This window comes from Oncorhynchus masou, chromosome 32 (genome assembly GCF_036934945.1).
Source record: "Oncorhynchus masou masou isolate Uvic2021 chromosome 32, UVic_Omas_1.1, whole genome shotgun sequence".
Classification (NCBI taxonomy): Eukaryota; Metazoa; Chordata; class Actinopteri; order Salmoniformes; family Salmonidae; genus Oncorhynchus; species Oncorhynchus masou.
In genome coordinates this window covers 32,219,362-32,235,727 of record NC_088243.1, presented here as the reverse complement: position 1 = coordinate 32,235,727, position 16,366 = coordinate 32,219,362, and the positions used below count along the sequence as shown (strand labels likewise).

Below are 16,366 nucleotides of genomic sequence, written 5' to 3'. Positions count from 1 at the left end.
TTCTTCTCTGCAGATCCACTCAAGCTCTGTCAGGTTGTATGGGGAGAGTCGCTGCACAGCAATTTTCAGGTCTCTCCGGAGATGTTCGATTGGGTTCAAGTCAGGGCTCTGGCTGGGCCAGTCAAGGACACTCCTGCGTTGTCTTGGCTGTGTGCTAAGGGTCGTTGTCCTGTTGGAAGGTGAACCTTCACCCCAGTCTGAGGTCCTGAGCGCTCTGGAGCAGATTTTCTTCAAGGATCTCTGTACTTTGCTCCGTTCATCTTTCCCTCGATCCTGACTAGTCTCCCAGTTCCCGCCGCTGAAAAACATCCCCACAGCATGATGCTGCCACCACCATGCTTCACAGTAGGGGTGGTGCCAAGTTTCCTCCAGGTGTGATGCTTGGCATTCAGGCAAAAGAGTTCAATATTGGTTTCATCAGTTCAGAGAATCCTATTTCTCATGGTCTAAAAGTCTTTTGGTGCCTTTTGGCAAACGCCAAGCGGGTTGTCATACGTCTTTTACTGAAGAGTGGCATCTGTCTGGCCACTCTACCATAAAGGTATGATTTGTGGAGTGCTGCGGAGATGGTTGTCCTTCTGGAAGGATCGTTAACCTCCACATAGGAACTCTGGAGCTCTGTCAGAGTGACCATTGGGTTTTTGGTCACCTCCCTGACCAAGGTCCTTCTCCCAAGATTGCTCAGATTGGCCAGATGGCTAGCTCTAGGAGGAGTCTTGGTAGTTCTAAACTTCTTCCATTTAAGACTGATGGAGGCCACTGTTCTTGGGGACCATCAATGCTGCAGAAATGTTTTATTACCCTTCTCCAGATCTGTGCCTCGACACAATCTTTCTCGGAGCTCTACGGACAATTCCTTCAACCTCATAGCTTGGTTTCTGCTCTGACATGCACTGTCAACTATGGGACCTTATATAGACAGGTGTGTGTCTTTCCAAATCACGTCCAATCAATTGAATTTACCACAGGTGGACTCCAATCAAGTTGGATGATCAATGGAAAAAGGATGCACCGAGTCTCATAGCAAAGGGTCTGAATAGTTATGTAAATAAGGTATATTTTATTTTGTAAAAATTACTAAAAACCTGTTTTCGCTTTGTCATTATGGGGTATTGTGGGTAGATGGATAAAATATTTTGTTTCCTCAAATTTTAAATTAAGGCTGTAACGTAACAAAATTTGGGAAAGGGGAAGGGGTCTGAATACTTTCCGAATGCACTGTATAGTGTACTTACAAATCCTGCCTCGTTCCAGTCCATTTCACCTTCAGACACTACAGATCAGAACGATCCCTCAAGTTTAAACATGTCTGTACACACGCATGCACAGCATACACATTAAACTTCACTCAAACGCGTGAAACCCGTGCACGTACACACAGAATTAGCAGCCAAGCACAGTAAACATGTAATAATCACAGTAATTACACCAATTAAGGTCAGAAGTCATGTGTACAGAGTACTTCCGTGTGGTTCTCTAATTAAAAACACTTAAAAAGGTCAGGAGTGACAGAACCTTCTATATCCTACTTTCCTGACAGGCAGCACCACAGCAAGGGTTTAGCTAGTGATAAGCTCTGGATAAAATCCCATTAAAAAGAATGGAGAATGAAAGACTGAAACATGCAGAGTCAGACCTGCTAGGGCACGCACACTTCAGGAAGGCACAGCTCTGGTAGGCCCCTACTGACAGGCAGGTCACACTACATTAGGAGCTTAAAATCTACATTACTAGACCAGCAGGGAGAATTTTCCAGGCAGTAGACTCTATGCCCTCAGAGACAAGTGTTAGGATATCTAGAAATCATGGAAGCCTATGGCAAGCTGTTCTGTAAAGAACGTCTGGCTTTTGGAGAACTCTTCATATTAGCTATATTTTTTAAAAAAAGCACAATTGTTTCTGTATTGAAGGTCTATGGATGTTATTACGTACAGTATATTACCTGTTATTTTGGAAAATGGTGTGGAGCTCTAGTCTGGGAGCATATAAGACCAGCAAAAACTGATTTGAGACCACTGCTCTACCATGCACAACACCTACAGAAGGCAGCAAGCTCAGTAAGGTACCATGGGCGTAGCAGCATAAGCACAGTGGGTGTGCTAGGTGGATTCCACTGTGCAGGTCTCGCTCTGTGTGCACATGTACATGCTGCTTATCACTACCTCAGTCTTTGAGAGGGCATGAAAAGAACATGACGTTCTGGGAGGGGAAAACTATTACCAGTTTAACCACCTTGACTTTCAGCTACCATTTTGTCAAAGCGGGACTGACATGATCAAAAGCTGCATGGTTCCATTCATCTAGCATGCCATGAAGTCGTGTATAAAGATACTCTCATCCAAAAAGATACAATACCCATTTATCACTCAACTTCTGTCATGCATTCATCATCAACATCATCTTTGTGGGCTGGCAGAGTTTCAAATGGTTTTCCTGCCATGACAATAGTCTGGAGGGTGGGAGTAATTTACATTACAATAAATGCTATGTAACGGTTGCTGAACGCCATGAGGCTTGACCAGGTAATGATTAGACTAAGCATTAGACTTTTACAAAGAGTGAAATGAGTGATGGAATCCAACACATATAAATAGGACGAGAGGACATGCATGCTGGCACTTTATATAAATAAATTTAAAAAATCAGGATGTGCTGATTAATATTCCCAATTATTCTAATTGAAAATGTTATTACATGCTGTCATACAACTTCTTCCCATTCATCTGTATTGTTAATCACTAGGCAGGAAGCAAAATCCTACAAGCGACAGCCTGTGCTTGAGCTGTTGCACATAAAATAAATGGACATCTCTAGCTCAATGTCCAAAGGAGTGTTTCAGCCCCTGTCATTAAGAGCCAAGGCATACATTTCCCCTGTACCTGACCTTGGAGAGGTGATGTTGGGAAGTGTCATGGTGACTGCTTTCAGACAGACTGGTGTTACTTTCAGGTATTTCACACACAGTGATAAGGCAGAGGTCCTTGCCTTCTCATAAGACCGAAGCAGGAAAGACAAGCACATACACCACAGCAAGTTCTGTTAAACTCCTGCAGCTGCCAGGGGCAATGTAACAATGCAGAGGAGGGCGGTGTGTTTGATTCCCACCATAAGCTGAGGAAAGAGAAACAGTATCCAGGCTCTAAAACCGGTTCTCCTGCTCTCCCCAGCCTTTATGTGCTCATCCAAGGCTCAGAGGTTTATTCATGCTGTACAGTCACCCACACCCATGCATACACACCGTCACATTATAAAACTGCCAAACTCAGTGTATAAAGTCAGCTAATCAACTGTATGTAAGATAACATTGAAAGTCATGCTGAAATACTGTACGGCACTCCTCCTGTACTTCTGTATGACTACAATATTGCAGGACACTGCCCAGGTGTGGCAAAATCGTGCAAACTTTAGAAGGACTGAAAGACAAAAATCGCTGTGATAACTTTTGACAAACCCGTACAAAGAGCTACCATTCTCTGGGCTCAGAGAAGTTGTGTGTCTAGAGCCGAGGAATGCATGGAATCTCCGGGTGAGAGTAGAACGTCTACAGATCAAGAATCCAGGTGACCTACAGGTGCCAGGTGAACAATAGAATCATATCACTCTGGCATCACTCCCCGTCTCCTTATACCCCTATCAGTCAGCTTAGGGTGAACCTGTTGAAAAAGTTCAGCTGTAGCGAGCACAAGATATGAGCGACAACAGCAGCATTAGGTCAGCTAACAGCCTGGCTTTACTAGGTGGCTTACAGGATCAACTGGGCCAAGAGCAATGCAGGCAAATAACACACGGTAGAAGCACTGAGGCCCATGCAGGTGATGTGTGCAGTGCCTACAGATAAATCACACAAAGGGTCAGCCTATGGGATTGTGTGTCCCAGGACCATGTGAGGCATTGTCCAGGTCATCACAGGAGGCTGTGTCAACACATTTACTGTGCCAGTGAGTTACCCCACATTACAATGTAGGGTCCAGGAGCACACTTACCTCTGCTAGCTACAATGTACTCAAACATGATGTCTGGGTCAAACTCTTTGGTCCACGTTTACCAATACATTCCCACCAAGAAGGAAGGTGGGGTAAACATACTATTTTAAAGGAGTTGAACTGGAAGAAAGATTTACAAAACACATCAATTTCTCACCAGAAGTTCTGAACAAGAGGCCATATGCCCATGACATCCTAACAACGCTAAACTGTAGATCCCCTCTCATTCCCCATTCCATTGAGTAGATTGTTTCAGGACACACACATCAGCTGTCTGTTAGACTGACATCTATAATAGTAACATTGCTTGGATACAACAACAACACACAATGCCCAGCCAGACACATTTTGATCTCTGGTGGAAACTTATTTCATCAAATTCATAGGAGGGTGAGATCTATGTGAGGGAGGGCTGGGTCAAAATAAGAAACAGAACCACTTGTTTCTACTTAATGTAACTGTTCTGGCTGGGATTTTAATTAACTGGGTGCATGCCAACACCAGCCCAGGCCAGGCAATAGGTTCCATCACCTTTGGTATGACTGAATCACATCCAGAATAAAAGCTGACATTTATTTTTATATAGCTTATCTGGAGGAATTTAACCTTCGGTGGGGATACTGTGAGCTTTTCCAGGAGCATTTCAGTATCTGATGCTTGGCACAATACTTCTAGATGCTATCTTGTAAAGTGTTAGTTGCCTTCTTATTTGAGCAAGCCACGTTGTTGGTAAAAGCAAGCTGCCTTTTGGAGTTACTTGCCAGGGAAAACACAGAACATTCCATGTGTTCATCGCTGGGGGCTCACTTGCGTAATAACAGCTGGACTATAAATTACATAGAAAAAGGAAGACTTTGTCATTATGATAGTATCTGTTACCTGAAGGGACGCTTTCCCTGAGGCCTACCTCTTCATTACTGCTGCATCTGAGTAATCCACTCAGACAGGTAGCACAACAGCAATATCCCACCGTTTGAAACAGTGCACCTGCTCAGGCCACACAACATGTCAGGTCAAATTTGAAATTTCCCTTCTCAATCTCCTTCAACAGATAGGTAACATTTCCAGGAATTATAGCTGTACACCACTGGATGGCAGAAGTCCATTTCGTAGCCCCACCTGTTGGTAGCACACAAATGAGAGCACTAAACTTGCTCTGAACTGGGTTAAAGAGATTTGAGAGGGAAACCTGAGGAAAACCTTCCATGGGAGGCCTGTGCCCTGCTGTGCACAATGTGGGGACGTATCCTGTGCTGACCCTTGGCAGGGGAGAAATACCTTCTCTCCCACTCAGTTTACATTCTCTCACAGAGCTCTTAAACAGCCCAACACTAACATGATGATTAGGCACTAGGGTTTAATGGCAGGAACCCGGTTACCGAGATATACCAGGATTTTCCCGGGATAAATAACTGCGAGAAACCGGTAAATTATAATAAATTATTTATGTGAACAGCAGGGCGTGAAATGGAACTGTTAAATTATATGAGATGTCTAAATCTGTCTTCTCTACTGCCTCTGCATGACGAATCAACGCTCAGGGTGGGGCCCATCTCAGTATGGCGCGCAGTTCACAATGCATGTAGACCTATCATCTCGCAACTTTTTTTATTTTTTATTGTGACAGGTAGGCTAACATTTGCTGCAGCATAGCCTATGCTAGAGTAATGTAAACACAGAATGCGCGTCTTATTTACCAATCTCCATCTGGCTTTCAGGATGACCTTGTTTTTTAATTGTAAAGATTATTTTATTTGTAATTGCAGCTGCAGAGTTTTAAAACAGCCTATCACTCAAATATCGTTGCTTTAAAATCCGTGTGCGCGCGAGCACTCTCGCAGTCACTCCCTCTACATCAACTCCATTCAAATTGCATCCAAATTAAATAATACTGTTCTAGATTGAGAGATAGAGGTAGCGCTATTTATATCCTAGCCTTTCAGGTAATAAATTCAATGCAGTTTTAGCCTTATATTTGGCCAATTATGATGAGTTACGCATAATAAGCTTCTAAATTACAGCATCTGTCTCTTGCTCAATACGCAAGTAGCTGTAGCACCGTTAAAAAAGCTCATTAACTCTTGGGAGTCCAAATGCAGGAAAAACTAGACAATAATAGCTTGCTGGACATTTTTATTTTAGTATTTCTTATACCAATAGACTATTCGAATAGGGACGCAAGCTCTTATTTGCTGAATGTTAAATAGTTAGTATAGTTAGTTAGCCAATAGTTTGAAAGAAGAGCGAACGCGGGCGATGGTGGAAGGCTATAAGTAGTTATTTATTCATACCCATAACCATTCAATCTTTGTGAAGAGAAGTGAAAGCCTTCTGCATAGAATTGTAATCCTATTTTATTCAAGTATGCCATTAGAATGATTTAAAAAAAAATCGTTGTCCTTATCTTAATGTAACTGTTGAATGCGAGGAAGGAATGAATCAACAAGAAAGAGAAAGGGGACGTAGGCTAATAACATTAGGGGAAACATTATGAAAAGGTAAATATGCGTCACCTTACTATAATACAAATAGGCCATATTAGATATCAAAATCCCAATCAAATTCGCTAGCCTATACACGTGCTGCACCAGAATACTTTATCATGCTCGTAATTCCAGTCCATACAGTAGTGATACAACTCACACTCAAAAATATTAGCCAACTGGAGCTAGTTTCATTTATTTACCCAAAAGAGCATATAGGTAGTTACATCGAATGGCTTTTGTGTTCTCTCATGCGTAAAATGTGCTGTATCATACTGTATGTGTATTGGATAACGGCACAATTATCTGGGGTTGTGCTCATTCCATGCCGTTAATGTAGGGCTCATAAAACGTATTTAATATATGGCTCATCAGGCTAGAATTTGATCACGCTAATCAAAGATCTAATCAAATCCAGACATTTATATGCTTTATAATGTTTTTGAATGACACTTCCGGGTTTGGCGGGAAATACCGGGTTACCCGGGATAAAAGTGATTTATTCTCGTGATGGAGCATTTGTAGATAAATCGGGAAAATATTCACCCCTAATATGCACACCATCTAAGCGTGTGTGTGTACGCGCTAGAGCTCATGATTCTATTTGTATTACTATTCAATACTGCGATTATATTTCGATTTGACGTTCCAAACATGCGCGTGTATGTCTGCTACAGAGACGAGACAAAGCAAGTTTTGATAAATCAGTGAAATAAAAAAAATGCTCACTATTTAAAAAGAAGAAGAAAGGAGAAAATAATTGTTTAGTTTAGGGGCAGGAACAGCCGACTGGCGCTAGCTAACGCTACCTACAGTAGCAACAAAAATAAATACCGTTACAAATCGATAGCCTACCTGGAGTCAAATATCAATATATCATCCAAAAATACTGTGATATGTAATTATCGATCCCCACTACTAGTATGCGTACCCGTGTGTGTATTTATGTCCATGCGTGAGTATGTTTTGATTGTGAGAGTCAGTGTGGTAGTAGGGCCCACTGGAAATCCACAAACACCTTTCCACTTCAACTAGCAGCTCTGCGTTTCCAGCTGTGTGACTGCAGGGAGGGGTGGGTTCACTCTAGTCTATGGAGCAATTAGCTGAAACAGCACTAGAACTTGTTTGTGTGGTGCTGCTTGCATCATTTGGATTGTAGGTGTGATTTTCAAAACATTACCTATAGCGGAATTTTAAAGTGAAACATCACTTAAAAACATGGCAATACCACAGGATACAGTACACTGAGAAAACATTGAAGGACTGACATTATTACACATTCTCTCATTTAAATGTACATGCACAAGCTCCAACATGCATTGCTGAATAAGACTATGCCTGAGCCAGCTGCAGGTATTGTGTATGAGTTTGTTATGTCTTAAAGGGGGTACGTTTCTGTATGTTTAAACATAAATTTATTGTCTAAACATGTGTAAGTTAATGCATGTTTTAATGTGTACATTTTTGTATGTTTTCACCTGTGTGTGCGAGCCATATTTCACCCCCTTTGGGAGTCTACTTCCTTGTTTTACAGTATGGAATCGCGACCTGTGTGTAACCTGAACACAGTGCTGGAGGGTGGTTGGGTAACACAGAACAGGACCGATGGCTGGGGGAGGTCAAAGGGCAGCTGGTGAGTCAGAGACTGTTCAAACAGTCCTCCAGAGAGCAAACACGCCTTGGGCGCAAGACCAGGATATTCAACTGTTTCTGAACACCAAACTCCACTGTGGGATGTGCACTTTCTAGAGACTAGACTATAGTAGAATATAGCCACCTAGCCCACTTGAAATGATACCAATAAACAAAAAAACATTTATAGCCAAATCCTCAAATACTGTTGAGAGAGAGACGGCACGCAGTAAACATAGTGACTATGTTTAACATTGTTTAGCAATCAAAGTGGAGAGTGAGGATTTACATGGCAATAATCTCTTGGGTTCCCTGGTTGATCTTACCATGGCTGTGGCCCTGTGTGAAGGTTTTGCCCGTCATCGGCCGGCCTGGATTAAAGTCCTGGCTCTGTCCATTGGCATTGACGTCCTTCTTCTTCTTCCCTTTGAGCCAGCCGAATGCCCGGCCCAGGGAGCCCCGACGTTTCTTCCTTCGGCCCCCTTTGGTGAGCCTCTCATGGGCAAATACCTCCGCCAGGTCCTGGGGGATCAGGTCCCCCACAGATTCACGGCTAGACATCCCACCTCACACTGGACTTACTCCCTAAGAGAGAGAAAAGGAGATGGAGAAAAGAGAAGGAGTCAATTAGACAAACCCCACCATATTAATGTAACACAATACTAGCAATTCCACTCATTGAAGAAAAACCTTTGTATAAATACTTCACCATTGTTTATTCCAATTGCTACATCAATTGCACACGAGCATTGCACCATTGGTTTCAATTTACTTCAACACATTTGATCATGCCCTTCTCTCAATGATAGGGTGTGGGGAAGCTCAGAGCCCAGCCCACTCAACCCCCTCCTATCCCGCCTCTCAACCAAACTTCACTGCCTCTGCAAAAAAACTGGCCCCGCCCTCTTCATTCCTGAACATGTAGTCATAATTCAGTGCCCCACCCGAAGCCACACAAACACACCCACAGACACTAAACAAACATATGCACATGCACACCCGCGTAAACTCCAGCACAATACCAGAGAACTGACAGCATCCATCTCCAAAACTAGCTCACTTTTTCTTGCTCTGTTATGGTTTCTCTTTGGCTTTCTCTCAACAACACCGATACAATGAGCTCACCCCCCCTCCTTCCTGTCAAACTTCTTTCCTCTAAGGCAGGTTTCACAACCTCACTCCTGGGGACCCACTGTGTTGGGTTCACTCCAGCTGAGGATATTTTTTGACACTCATCGCCATACATGCTATGATTCGGGAAGCATGCATTAGAGAATCTCTCCCAACCCTTGGGCTTTTAATTTTTTTATTTTACCTTTATTTTACTAGGCAAGTCAGTTAAGAACAAATTCGTATTTTCAATGACGGCCTAGGAACAGTGGGTTAACTGCCTGTTCAGGGGCAGAACGACAGATTTGTACCTTGTCAGCTTGGGGATTTGAACTTGCAACCTTTCGGTTACTAATCCAACGCTCTAACCACTAGGCTACCCTGCCGCCCCTTTATCGTATGTGATGATGGTTTGGAGGCAGCAAAGGAGTTCAATATAACTGATTGGTGGCTAGGATTGGGGACTCCAGCCAAGTTACATGAAAGCACATCAGCCAAATCTCAATTCTTCAGATAGAATGTGTGCTTGAGACATGAAACCAACACATAAGTCACCAAAATCACTTGGCAAGATGTCCCTGTACTGACATCCATCCCTAATAGCAAAATGTCCAGAAGCCTTTAAGCCTCGAATATGGGTCTCAAAATGATCATAAAATGGTCAGCATGCCGTTATTTAAGTATTGAGGATCTGGAATGAGAAGTGGTGGACTGTAATTAAGGCCTTGGTTTGGCTATAGGCACACTAAATGATTGTAGGCAGATGCAGGCTGCCAGGCGCCCCTCACACTGGTCAGAAATGAACTGTTAATCACTCCAATTTCCTGGAGGAACGTCAGCATTCAACCACTGGAACCTCCAATGGAGAAATATGAGTAAACATCTCATCCCCACCCACCCAGACAGGGACAATCACTGAACTAACACCACAGACAATTACTGCTCATGCTCGGCTCTTCTCAAGCAGGGAATTTATTTAACTAGGCAAGTCAGTTAAGAACAAATTCTTATTTTCAATGACGGCCTAGGAACAGTGGGTACAGATTTGTACTTTGTCAACTTGGGGGTTTCTGGTTACTAGTCCAACGCTCTAACCACTAGGCTACCCTGCCGCCCCAAATAAACTAGTTCATATCACATGATTGTCTAATCAGAAATGAGGGGACTTTCCCATGGTTGTTCTGTGAAAGAATCAAGAGGATAGCTGGAGAGGAGCTCATGAGTGTAAATGTTTCTCATAAGAAATCACAGAGAGATACTTTGAGTTGCAGTGAAAGGCCAACAGGCCAGTAAAGTGGGTATCCTTTAGTGAAATGTCTCAGCACCTTTCATCCATCTGCAGGAGGCCTGTGTTTCTCTCCATGCAAATTACTGTAATTTAGGGTTGAGTGACATCCTTTAATCTAAGCAGTAGCTACATTTGACAATGTGCAGATGCAGTGAAGAGATGGCTGTTGAACACTTGGGGTCCGACATCTCCTGGGAGACGCATAGCAACCTGGGATACAGTGGAGGACCACCCACTTGACTCAGTTCAAACAAATGTCTTTCTGTTTCTCAAAATTATCTACACACATTGCACAAAATGAAGTTTGTCAGGCCTAAGGCTCATGCTAATGATGCGTGGCTTGACTCATATCCGCAGGGCTGGCAGGTTGAAAAGAGAAAACAATGCATTTTAAAAAATCCATAATTCTTATCTATAGGCTACATTGAGGTTTTTCTTTCATTATTTTTACATGGCATTTGTGCGTAGCCTAAGCTTTAGGGTGCCAAACACACACAAATTGCCAAATGCATTTGAGAACTTGGGCAGAAAAAGTTATCGTCGATCCACTGAGGCAAAAAGGACAACGTTGGAGAAAAGCTGAAAAATAGAGGGTTGAAAATAAATAGACGCGAGAGCCAGGACTGTAGTCTAATGTTGGGAAAGATTTGGTGAAGTGGTTAGATGACAATAGCACTTCAGTTATGTGTGATTGCGAGGTGCTATAGAAATTAGACAGTCACAGAGACTTTAAAATGGCACGTCAAGGGAACTGTATTGTTCAGATGGGTTAAATGGAGTAGTAGCCTAACTGAAATATGGACACTGACTCTAGGTCCAAAACCTCTCAGATAGCCTAATGTAATATGAACTCCTGCAGAATTAACCATTTCTTAACATAAAATTAAACACACAAAAAAAATGTACATTTTGACTCAGGAACAGGAGTGGAGAAATATTTCTTTCAGCATCTTGGGAGAATGAATGAGTGGTTAGGATCGTCTGCAAAGGTGCCATCTTTATCAGCATCATAAAATCTGATAGTATTTCAACCACATAAAAATATGCATCCAAGCCGAAAAGATCTTATAACAAAACAAATCATGTTGGGTCGTTTTAACAGCTTTTCATTTCCTTAAAAGGGATATTTCATTTTTTACTGTTTACTTTTAGTATTGAAGCATCATCCAGACAGTTTTGGTCAAAGTTCCATTCCTGAGATGTGTGTCGTCTGGCTTAGTTGCTTGCATGAGCCAAATAGTGGTAGAGGTGAGACTCACCCAAAATCCTGCTTCAAAATGACTCCAAATAAAATTCTACAGACTATTACGTTTTCTGGGGTCCTGTAGAAAAATGTGATATAGAACTAACTATTTCAGCTGAAGTACGTTGCCAGTGTTGTTCCACTTGCATGAGCAACAAGTATGACACTCCAGAGTTGGCATGTCATGTCTCGCTTGTCAACAGCGGATAACGAAAACAAGCAGCATTGCACTAACTATGACAGGGATACGGATAGCCTAGATGTTCCTAGCTATGACAGGGATACGGATTTCCTAAATGTCCATGGATAACCTACATGTTCCTAGCTATGACAGGGATAAGGACAACCTAGATGTCACTAGCTAGGACAGGGATATGGATAACCTAGATGTCACTAGCTAGGACAGGGATATGGATAACCTACATGTCCCTAGCTATGACAGGGATACGGATAGCCTATATGTCCCTAGCTATGATAGGGATACGGATAGTCTACATGATCCTAGCTATGACAGGGATACGGATAGTCTACATGATCCTAGCTATGACAGGGATACGGATAGCCTATATGTCCCTAGCTATGACAGGGATACGGATAGCCTATATGTCCCTAGCTATGACAGGGATACGGATAGCCTATATGTCCCTAGCTATGACAGGGATACGGATAGTCTACATGATCCTAGCTATGACAGGGATACGGATAGCCAAGATGTCGAAAGAAGCTACATAGGTAGTTGGATTGCTAAAGTAGTAGTGTATAACATGTTTATATGTTCTTTAACTTATTCAAAAGTGTATTTTTCTATTAGTTGTATGTGTTGACTTTCATAACCTTTATATTACTAATGTATTGTCGAAAACATATACATGCACAATGTGTCTTTATTTGGGAACAACAAGTAACTTTGTTGTTCACATGCACATAGCCAGTTATACACCTTGTATTTACATGGTTATAGCCATGTTGTGTAATAACATGTAATGACACCAAGTTCAGTCTTTATACATTCTTCAGAATCAAGTGGTTCAGAGAAGCAAGTGTGCGTCCTCAGACTCCTTGAATCCAACGTATACTCCTGAAGGTAAAGGACACTTTCTACGGATGGCCTCAACGACACATGATGAGTAATACGGTCTTACCTTTTCCAAGCTACTCCCTTGAGTGCCCATTCCATCACAATGTGAAACGCAACAAGACAATATTGACTATGGAACAGTGGAAAATATCAACAAGGGATCATTATATGAAACAGATAATGTATACATATCAATTTTAATGTATTATTTATAACTTCAATTTCAGATGTTTACTTCCTGCCTGTTATTTTAAGTTGATCTTAGGGACATGGAAAAACATTTAATTACTCCTGGGTTGATAAGGGCTAGGAGATATGCATGATGTCACCCAGACTGTTGTGCTGTGATCAACATCAGTGTCTTCGGTTGCCATTATCAAGTCCAATCGGAACAGCACAGACATTCAATTTCAGTCAACATTGGCTTGAATTTCTCAGATTCTTCACATTCACAACACCAGTTCCAAGTTTGTGGGGACGTTTAGAAAAAATGTTGTTGGGGTGGGGGGGTGAGTCTGGCCACTGCCACTGTATGGCTCATGCAAGCAACTAAGCCTGTCAAAGAAATCTCAGGAATGGAACTCTGACCATAACTGTCTGGATGATGCTTTAACACTGAAAGTAAGTGGAAATTAGGTCTAAAATGCAACAAAAAAAGAAAAAGGAAATATCCCTTTAAACCGGTCAAATCTTTCACGTTTTGTTTGTTATTGCATTTTCTCCCTGGTCCTTAAGCGTCTTTGCTGGGCGAGAGAAGCAGATATGAAAGAGGAAAGAGAAACTTTAGCAATGTCAACTAGATTGAAGCATTCTATTGATTTATGACATTCTGGTGAGCAAGAGTTTTAGTCTTCTACGGCAGTGGTTCGCAAACTTTTTATAGGTCCGTACCCCTTCAAACATTCATCCTCCAGCTGCGTTCCCCCTCTAGCACCAGGGTCAACGCACTCTCAAATGTTGTTTTTTGCATCATTGTAAACCTGCCACACACGCACTATACATTTATTAAACAGAGTGTGAGTATGTCACTTCTCACAAGCCGGGTAGTGATAAATAGCTCTTATAGGACCAAAGCACAAATAATAATCAATAGTTTTGCTCTTTATTTAACCATCTTACATATAAAACCTTATTTGTTCATCAAAAATTGTGAATAACTCATCACTGGTTAATGAGAAGGGTGTGCTTGAAAGTATGCACCTAACAACTGGGTTGTATTGGTTTGAAATATTTTTCCACACAGTCTGTCACACCCTGACCATAGTTTATTTTGTATGTTTTGGTTGGTCAGGGTGTGATCTGAGTGGGCATTCTATGTTGGATGTCTTGTTTGTCTATTTCTATGTCTGGCCTGATATGGTTCTCAATCAGAGGCAGGTGTTAGTCATTGTCTCTGATTGGGAACCATATTTAGGTAGCCTGGGTTTCACTGTGTGTTTGTGGGTGATTGTTCCTGTCTCTGTGTTTTGCACCAGATAGGGCTGTTTTCGGTTTTCGTACGTTTGTTATTTTGTTAGTTTAATCGTGTATAGTTTCCTTATGAAATAAAATGAATCACAACTACGCTGCATTTTGGTCCGCTCCTCCTTCCCACAACGAAAGCCGTGACAGAATCACCCACCACAACAGGACCAAGCGGCGTGGTAACGGGAAACAGCAAAGGTAGCAGAAGGAGCAGCGAAAAAAGGACTTCTGGACTTGGGAGGAAATCCTCGACGGGAGAGGACCCTGGGTTAAACCAGGGGAGTGTAGCTGCCCCAAGGAGCAACTAAAGGAGGAATGGACATGGGAGGAGGAATTATTCGGAGAAGGACCCTGGGATCAGCCTGGAGAATATCGAACGCCCCAAAGAAGAACTAGAGGCGGCGAGAGCTGAGAGGCGCTGGTATGAGGAGGCAGCGCGGCAACGCGGATGGAAGCCTGAGAGTCAGCCCCAAAATTTCTTGGGGGGGCTCACAGGGAGTATGGCGACGCTAGGTAGGAGACCTGCGCCAACTTCCTGTGGTTACCGGGGGGCTAGAGAGACCGGGCAGGCACCGTGTTATGCTGTGGTGCGCACGGTGTCTCCAGTGCGGGTGCATAGCCCGGTGCGTCCTATTCCAGCTCCACGTATCGGCCGGGCTAGATTGAGCGTCGAGCCAAATGCCATGAAGCCGGCTCTACGCATCTGGTCCCCAGTGCGTCTCCTTGGGTCGGCTTACATGGCACCAGCCTTACGCTCGGTGTCCCCGGTTATTCCACCTTGCCGCACTGGCAGAGCGACCGGGAGTATTCAACCAGGTAAGGTTGGGCAGGCTCGGTGCTCAAGAGCTCCAGTGCGCCTGCACGGTCCGGTCTACCCAGTACCACCTCCACACCCCAGCCCTCCGGTGGCAGCTCCCCGCACCAGGCTTCCTGTGCGTGTCCTCGGCCTAGTACCACCAGTGCCAGCACCACGCATCAGGCCTACTGTGCGCCTCGCCTCTCCAGCGCTGCCGGAGCCTTCCTCCTCTCCTGCGCTGTTGGAGTCTCCCGCCTGTTTAGCACAGCCAGAGCCGCCAGTCTGCAGGGAGCCGCCGGATCCGCCAGTCTGCAGGGAGCCGCCGGATCCGCCAGTCTGCAGGGAGCCGCCGGATCCGCCAGTCTGCAAGGAGCCGCCGGATCCGCCAGTCAGCCAGACTCTTCCAGATCCGCCAGTCTGCTGGAGCCTCCCGCCTGTCCCAAGCTGCCCCTCTGTCCCGAGCTGCCCCTCTGTCCCGAGCTGCCCCTCTGTCCCGAGCTGCCCCTCTGTCCCGAGCTGCCCCTCTGTCCCGAGCTGCCCCTCTGTCCCGAGCTGCCCCTCTGTCCCGTGTTATTTAGTAGGGTTGCCATGGCTAGGAGGTCACGGAAGCGGACAAGGTGGGGGAGGACTACGGGAAGCAGTAATCGTTTCAAAACATCTCCTGCCATGTCACTGATGCATCGTGAAACAGTGTTGTTTGATGAAGACATTGTATAGTTTATTTTGGTCTTTTCCCCCAGCCATATCCGCAGCAGCAGGAAGAATTAAGTCCTCCACAATAGTATGGGGCTTGCCTGTCCTAGCCACTCAGTAGCTCACCATACAAGACGATTCTAGCCCCTTCTTATTAATGGTATTTGTTACTTTTATACAAGTCTTACTACTCAAAAGTCATCTTAATTCTCACAAAAAACTATGGTGGCTTATTTTTCAAATTGCCATGTTTTGTTTAAGAGTGAAGGCTTAATCAAGTTGTGAGAGAGCACTTTTGCACATGTAACACTGTGGCTGAGGAAAGGCACTACTCCCAAATAAATGTAGTTCATCATATTTGCACCTCTTAGATGGTCCAACGTCCCTGTTTGTTGTTCGGCGCTTTTCCAGATAAGGGGGCAGTAGCTCTTCAGCTGCATCAGATTCACAACTGTCAGTGTCCATGCTAGCTGGGCTAACATCAAATGTAGAATTACTGATGTTAGCATTGGATGTGCTCGTGGAAGCAGAACAACTTGTCGTCGACAGGTGCAGTACTACCAGTAGAGCTGGTATGTGTCTCTATCGACGCGGGC

General features: G+C 43.7%; 1 protein-coding gene across 5 annotated transcripts in view; it reads right to left on the bottom strand.

Moving 5' to 3' along the window:
- LOC135525953 (NHS-like protein 3) overlaps nucleotides 1-16,366 on the bottom strand; it is a 39,310-nt gene that overhangs the window by 11,936 nt on the left and 11,008 nt on the right. For 4 of the 5 annotated variants that reach the window (XM_064953927.1, XM_064953931.1, XM_064953930.1 and 1 more), the window contains exon 2: nucleotides 8,425-8,683. In XM_064953927.1, the coding sequence (XP_064809999.1) occupies nucleotides 8,425-8,659 (235 nt within the window). In that variant the 5' untranslated portion in view covers nucleotides 8,660-8,683. Of the gene's footprint in view, nucleotides 1-8,424; nucleotides 8,684-8,807; nucleotides 8,880-16,366 lie in introns of those variants that run through there. The other variant, XM_064953928.1, reaches the window with a different exon arrangement.